Here is a 7618-nt window from a genome sequence, read left to right as displayed (position 1 = left end):
TACTTCATACTGCAGCTTTATTATTAATTGAAACAAACCTTATGCTGCAACTCTGCCCTCTGCTTCCTTGTCTCTTCTAATGCTTTGGCAATTTCAATGCTTATAGTTTCTCTGCTGTTTAATTCTTCCTGCATTCAAACATTTGATGTTTTTTAGTATAATTACGCAATTAAAACTTCAAAACAATCAGATTCAAGTTGCACATTAAATTAATAGTGCCATTAAATTATGGGGGAGTAAATTAACCTAGATGTTACATATGCAAGAGAAGGAGCAAGCTAATAACACTGCTGTGATTAATTGAAAGATTGATGCAACTATTCAAGTTGTGGTGTGAGGGAGTGGTGGACGTGAGAAACTCATGTCATGCACTAGTTTTAAACACTAACAGAAATATTGCTTACTTACATGCAGTTATATCTCTTTGGGCACTTGAAACTTTAGGTCAAACAGAAGCATTCAAATCTGCTCAACTCACTTCATTGTTCAAATGTTTGATTGCCTATGAGATCAGTAGTGCTCAGCATCTCAGATAGTTTGAATACTTCCAATCAATATCAAAATATCACCCGAATGCCTATTCTACTTGATATTAATGAACTTTTAACGGGCTAGTTGATTACTTAAGTTAGATATTTTGAAGAGCTTCTATTCAAGCTAAGCTTTAGGATTTGTGATAGAATAATGAAGTGTTGACAAACTATTTATATTTAATATTAGTAAAAATATCAATTGTACAAAAATAATTTTGATGCATGTTCATCATAGTGAATATTTCCCAATTAGAGCTGCCTATAATACTGCACAATGTTTACAAAATAATTTTGTCAATAAAATGATTGTGACGTGTTTTGAAGAAGGGTCATTAGTTAGAAAACGTTAACTCTGCTTTCTCTCCACATTTTCTGCTAGGCCTGCTGAGATTTTTCAGCGATTCTGTTTTTGTTTGTCAAATGCTGCTGCTGTTTCCAAAGTGGCAGCTTAATTAATAATAACAGTTTTTTCAGGTTTCTTTATTCTATGCTTGCTCTCTGCACCAGATAGAATCACTAGTCTTCGACAGCTTTAATAAGTGCTTCACAGCAGCAGAATATGCTGTTTTACAGTGAGATAACTATTCAATTACATTCTTTCCACAGGCTACAAAAGTCAGCTATGCAAGCTTCTCATTGTCCCAGTTATAGAAACCATACTGGGTCAAGAGGGAAGAGGAGTCAAATAAAGGACATATTAATTACAAAGCAGGCTTAGAAGAATGAAAAGAATGCGCAAAAAAAACCATGCTTTTAGAAGAATGTCACATGTTGAAATTACAAATCATGAAGTAGTAGAAAAACCAGAACAGTCTTAAATATATGCTTTTCATACATTACAGAACCTTTTATACCTGTTAAGATTATTCAACAGGCATTAAAATGGAGTTTGAGTCATTATTGTTAACTAGTTAATGCGCTCTTCAAATGTTCAATTACTATATTCCTACAGATATTTAGCATAAATTAATGTAATACTTTTTTAAAAAAAATCAGTGTCATAGAAAGTGAGATAACAAGGTGTAGAGCTGGATGAACACAGCAGGCCAAGGAGCATCAGAGGAGCAGGAAAGCTGACGTTTCGGGTCTGGACCCTTCTTCAGAAAAAGTGTCATAGAAAGTGTCCATTCCACGTAGAAAAAAAGTAACAAGAAAGTTGATACAGCTGCAGCAATAAAGGTAGCAAGTGAAAGAAATAAAGATTATACTTTGAAATGGGGATGTTTTTGATATGTTCCAGCAACTGGTCACCCAACATGATCACTAAGTCATGAAACAAGTCTCTGATCTGCCCTCTCAGCCTGGAACAGTAATGACATTATATGGAATGGAAAAATCATTAAAAATATTAGTTTAAAAAAAACATTCTGGCTTGTAATTTTAGAATGTAATACTAACCTTTGATCTTTCCAGTTCACATTCAACTTTCCTCAATGTGTTTTCTGTGTCATTAAGCCTGTCACTTAGCGCTTCATTTTTCTTTTGGAATTGGCTCTGTGCACAAGTGAACACAAATAGATGTATTTGTACACTGGTCAATTAGGCTATAAGGCTGTATATAGTATAAGTCAGCTAAAAGACATTTTGATTTCCCATGACTGGAAATGTGAAGAAATGATCTTACAGGGACAAACAAATTAATGGAGAACGTTAAACACAGACTAATGGAAAAATAACTTTTGTCTAATCGAGCTTCAGACCACAAGAAAACAATACGTCCACAGTTATCTGATATAAAAATAAGCACTGGTAATCTAATAGGTATTTATTTTGTACCATAGCTTTTCATAGTTCATGGAATTATTTTAAAGTATCGTAATGTTAAATGGATCACTTTTTTATGGCATTCTCTATTTTAGGCAAGTGCAAATTATATCTTGTAAAACACTGTCATGTTCACCATTCTAAAAAACAGCATACACTCCATTTCAGTTAGTGTAAGAGCTTTGTTTTCCCTTAGAATAGGGGAGGTTGAGAGGGGACATGATGGAGATGAAAGGCACAAATGAGAGTAGACAAGGAGAAATATTTCCCCTTGATGGAGAGATCAATGACCATGGGAGATAAATTTAAGGAAAGGGGCAGTAGGTTTAGAGGAGATACGAGGAAAAATCTTTTCACCCAGGGGGTGGTGGGAATCAAGAACTCACTGCCTGTAAAGGTGGTACAGGTAGAAACCCTCAAACATTTAACAAGTATTCAGACGTGCACTTGCGATGCCAAGGCATACAAGGCTATACGACAAGTGTTGGAAAATAGATGGTTGTTTTTGACTGGTGCAGCCACAATGGGCTGAAGGGCCTTTCTTTGTGCTGTACAGCCTGATGACCCTACCAGCCATACTCTTTTCCTGGTTATTCTATTGCCCCTAAAATACATATAAAATGTCTTTACATTTTCCTTAATGCTAACAGCCAGTGTTTCTTCGTGTTCCCCCTTCACTCTCCTAATTTCTTTCTCAAACAGGGCCCTACACTTTAGACTTTTCTAGGGCTTCCACTGTTTTGAGCCTTTGGTACCTACCATAAGCATTTTTTTTTGTTGGTTAACCAATCCTGTAAATCCCTTGGCATCCAAGGTTCTTTATATTTGTTGGTCCAACCCTTCACCTTTACTGGAATGTGTTGACCATGCACTCTCACTATCACCATTTTTTAATGTCTCCCATTATTCTGATGTGGATTTTCCTGCAAGTAGCTAATTCTAGTGCACTTGGGCTAGATACTGTCTTATCTCACCAAAGCTGGTCTTCCCTATTCAGAACCTTTATTTCTCATCCATCTTTGCCCTTATCCATAATTACCTTAAATCTTACTAAATTATGGCCATTATCACCAAGATGCTCTCCCACTTCATTTCCTCAAATCAGGTCCAGCATTGCTCCTCCTTTTGTAATAGTTCCTACGTGCTGGCTTAAAAAGCTCTCCTTGACACATTTTAAGATTCTGCCCCTCCAAGCCTTTCACATTTGTCTGACCCAGTTTATATTGGGGAAGTTGAGGTTATCTGCTATTACCACCCAATTTGGCTACATATCTGTCTGTCTATCTCTCTGTGATTGATAAGGGTGTACTGCAGACCCCCCAAACAAAGTGATCGCTCCCTTTGGTTTTTAAGTTCTACTCATATGGCCTCTGCAGTGATTGAAACCATGGCCACATGGATCTCACTGACAATGAGATCCTTGATTGGGGTTGTTAGCCTGGGCCAATCAGGGAGCCCTGGCAAACAGACATAAAACAGGAGGTTCAGAAGGTCTCCTCAAGCTAGGGTTTGACTTTGAGCTGGCTGGTCACAGCTCATGTACAGTGCACATGTAAATAAAGGGTGACGTGGTGATGGGATAACGGACTCTGCAGTTATCTTAGTGGCGACAAGAGTGGGATTAATGATGTAACCATGCAAAAGTGCCTACTAGCTGAAGCCTAACTAGACTTCAAACAGGCACTACAACTGGCTTTGTCATTCGAGAACGCGGCAAGTGGAGCATGGGAGGTACAGGGCATCCCAACGGAAGTGGGCTCCTCACCTGTCTAACTGAGCTTGGGGAAACCACTTGAATGTAGGCAATCGCAGTGCCTCACGCAGGGCACGTCCTGAGAAGAGGGAACCTAGACCAGCCCACAGCAAAACTCCACAACAAAGCTGAGCTTCGGCCAAATAGCTAAAAAGTTCTTCAGGATCCAGGCTGGCAAGCCATTGTATGTGCTACCGGTATGCGGACTTGAGACAGCAAAGAGTCCTACGAGACCTGACTGGAGTAAGAGAACTCATAGGCCAGTATCTCGTCACCAAGTCACCCTTAATTTACATGTGCACTCTACATGGGGTCTTATCAGCCAGCTCAAAACCAGTCCCTAGACTGAACAGACCTTTGGAATCTCCTCTTTATATCTGTTTGCAAGTGACTCCTGATTGGAAACAAAACAGAAACATTGCTGGAAAAGCTTTATCAAGTCTGACAGCAACTGTGGAGAGAAATCAGAGTTAATGGGGTCCAGTGAGCCTTCCTCACAAGGGTCCCCTGATCAGCCTAGGTTAACAACTCCAATCAAGGATTTCATAATCAATGAGATCCACATGGCCATGGTTCCAATCACTACAAACCTCCCCCACTAAATCCGGGATGTAGGCTAGTTCTTTCTCTTGTAGATTCTCCTGGAACGTTTTCACCCCAGGTCTGGTTCCTCTGACTCGGACCATAGCCTGTCTCTTATGGCTGGAGCATCTTGGGAGAGTTTCCTCCTCTTCTTCTGGCAGGAATGGCATCAAGGCATCTTGGCCTCTGAGGTTTCCTCAACATAAAACTGGGAGGGAGAACCATTAGTTTCTGACAGCCTTTCTGGCTATCCTTAGGGGCCAGGTATGTTTTGCTCCTGCCCAGTCGAAGCTTTCAAGTGATCTATACGTTTGTTCAGGACCACCTCACCTACTCAAACTTTGTATGTCACGGGACATGACCTCGTGTCAACCTCGCCTTGTACCCATGCCAAGTCATTTCTGTGGTTCCGGCACCAAACTTCGTCCCCTGAAGTAAACTCTCTCTCAGTTAGAGGAGGCAACTTGGCCGGCAATGGCATTCCTGCTATCGTTTCAGCCCCATTTGAGAATTCTTTTAACATACTGTCATTCCTTACTGCAGTAACTGACTTCTAAATCAATATTGCAACAAACCTGCTCTTTTACATCACACTATCTCAGATAAAGATTCTATACACCAAAACATTGAGCTGTCAGACCTGTCTTTCTTTCAATCATGTCTCAGTGAAAGCAATGATATCACATCTCCATGCATTAATCAACTCCCATCAACTCATCTGCCTTACTTGCAAGCTTCCTTGCATTAAAATAAATGGCTTCAGCCTTGCCTTGTACTCTTACACCTTAATTTGACAATATTTTCACTGCCTTCTAGACTGACTTGGTTCTTCTATAATCGTCTGTGCATCACTACCTGCTATCCCTCCACTCTGCATCCCTGCCAAATTCGTTTAAACCCCCAGCAACCGCACTGGTGAAGCCTCCCACTACAGTTTGGGTAAAATCTATCAGAATTGTATAGCTCCCACCTTCCCCCGAAATGGACTCAGTGATCCAGGAATCTAAAGCCCATTTTTCTGCTCCAACTCTTCAGCGATGCATTCATCTGTTTGATTTTCCTATTCCTACACCTCACTGCTTTTTAACCTGCTAGCTAGCTCCCTAAATTCTTGTTACAGGGCCTCATCCCTCTTTCTACTCATGTCTCGTTCCAATGTGATACTCCCTCCCCTTTCATATTGCTCTGCAGCCAGTGACATCCTTGACTCAGGTTCCAGGGAGGCAATGCACTGGAATCATGTCTGCGTCTACAGAAATAGCCGTGTGTACATCTCACTATTGAATCTCCTACGATAATTGTTATTGTTCTCTTTCTGCTCCCCACTTGTACAGCTGGCTCTGGCTGAACTCCCCAGCTTATCACAAGCTGAATGGAGCTCAATCCAGTGAGCTTTCTGATTGGTGGGGTAAGTCTTCACTGAACATGCCCAACCCACATTTAGGTACAGGAGAACTAAATCTTGACCACTGGGTGGAAGAGGATGGATTTTACTATTCGATTTACCTCTTTCTCCAACCCCATTCCTGATATCCTCCATTCTGCCAATAAGATGTAAGGAGATATGACCCAAATGGTCCTGGCATCTTCACCATGTGAAGGGAGACTGCCACTAAGTGATGGCTGCACAACTCCAGTTAATGGCCTAGAAGGATCAGAAGCAGTTACCTACTTACTTAATCCTTTGATGTAGAAAACAAATGCCTCTGAATAAAAACGGAAATAAAGCATAAAATTTTAGATCCTCATTTTTGAAAAAGATCACACTCGCAGCATATTACTTACTATCTTGTGTTGTGAGGCTGTTTTGTCAAATTCACGGGCAGTTTCAAGAGCAGCCATTTGAGCATCCACTCGGTTAGTCCTTTCTGTGTGCTGATGTTTTAAAACAGCAATTTGATGCTGCAATCTATTGTTTTCAGCGTCACTTTCTTCTTGCTATGAAAAATAAATTCTCATCAACAAAATCTCAATTAAACTTACTACAAATACAATTACCTACAACAAATCTTGAAACTTTTCTTTTTAAAAAGTTGATTTTGTTTTTGGATTCGTAACAAATTCATTTAATTTTTCTTACCAGCTTTTTTAATTGAGCTTCTTTTTCATTCATATCATTTTCTTTTTGCACTAGCTTTTTCTTCGTAAAATTTAATTGTTCCTCCAATTCATTGATCTAGGAAGTAAGCAGATTATTATAACTAGGTGAAACAGTTGCTGGTTTTCTTTTAAAATTTCCAACATTAAGGAAAGATCAAATCAATGAGAACAGCTACAGCTCATTCATTCAGGTGCTGTTATATGTTTTCTTCAAACAGCCATAAGAGTATAAAATAAAAGCAGATTTTCAGGCCATGTTAAATATTAAAGATATTCCACAATCTGTCAACAGGTGGCCAAGTAATTGGACTACAGTCACATGTTGTTAATAACTTAAGGAATATCTTCACTGAGCCAGGAAAGCGGGGTTCAAGTCCAACCTGCTCCAGAGGTGTGTAAAAACAAGTTGATTAGAAATATCTAGTGTTATAAAGTGGGGGTCAACACCCCTCTGATAACTAAAACCAAAATGTTCAGAGAGGCTTGCCTCCCCCTATAATCTGTTAAAAATGTGAAAAGTCATATAACATGCCTCTCACTCCAATCTGTTATAAAGTAGCGGTTAAATGAAATAAACTCCCGACACTCACTCTATAATCAACAAGTTAACAATTTATTTATCTAACTCTAACAGTGAAGAAATTAACTGAACTATTAACAAACCGAACAATTCCCTTCTAACTACTGACTATTTCAGAATAAAATAAAATTCTAATGGTGTGCTGTTGTAATAAATACAAGTCCCACATATATAAAAACAAAAAAAATTAGAACTTAGTCTCTCGAAATTACAGACACAGTAGGAACTGCAAATGCTGGAGAATCCGAGACAACAAGGTGCAGAGCTGGATGAACACAGCAGGCCAAGCAGCATCACAGGAGCAGA

The 7618-nt window shown here is 39.4% G+C and overlaps 1 protein-coding gene across 2 annotated transcripts in view; it reads right to left on the bottom strand.

Annotated features, from left to right (window-relative positions):
* Positions 1-7618, bottom strand: part of golga1 (golgin A1) — a 34187-nt gene continuing 26569 nt past the window's right edge. For both annotated transcript variants that reach the window (XM_048613790.1, XM_020513644.2), the window contains exons 12-15: positions 6713-6808; positions 6418-6570; positions 1932-2027; positions 1-128 (exon numbers count right to left, since the gene is read on the bottom strand). In XM_048613790.1, the coding sequence (XP_048469747.1) occupies positions 24-128; positions 1932-2027; positions 6418-6570; positions 6713-6808 (450 nt within the window). In that variant the 3' untranslated portion in view covers positions 1-23. The remainder of the gene's footprint in view (positions 129-1931; positions 2028-6417; positions 6571-6712; positions 6809-7618) is intronic.

The sequence above is a fragment of the Rhincodon typus genome, chromosome 28 (genome assembly GCF_021869965.1).
Source record: "Rhincodon typus isolate 14 chromosome 28, sRhiTyp1.1, whole genome shotgun sequence".
NCBI classification, from domain to species: Eukaryota; Metazoa; Chordata; class Chondrichthyes; order Orectolobiformes; family Rhincodontidae; genus Rhincodon; species Rhincodon typus.
Note: the sequence above shows the minus strand (reverse complement) of the source record. Positions and strands in the feature narration are given on the sequence as shown.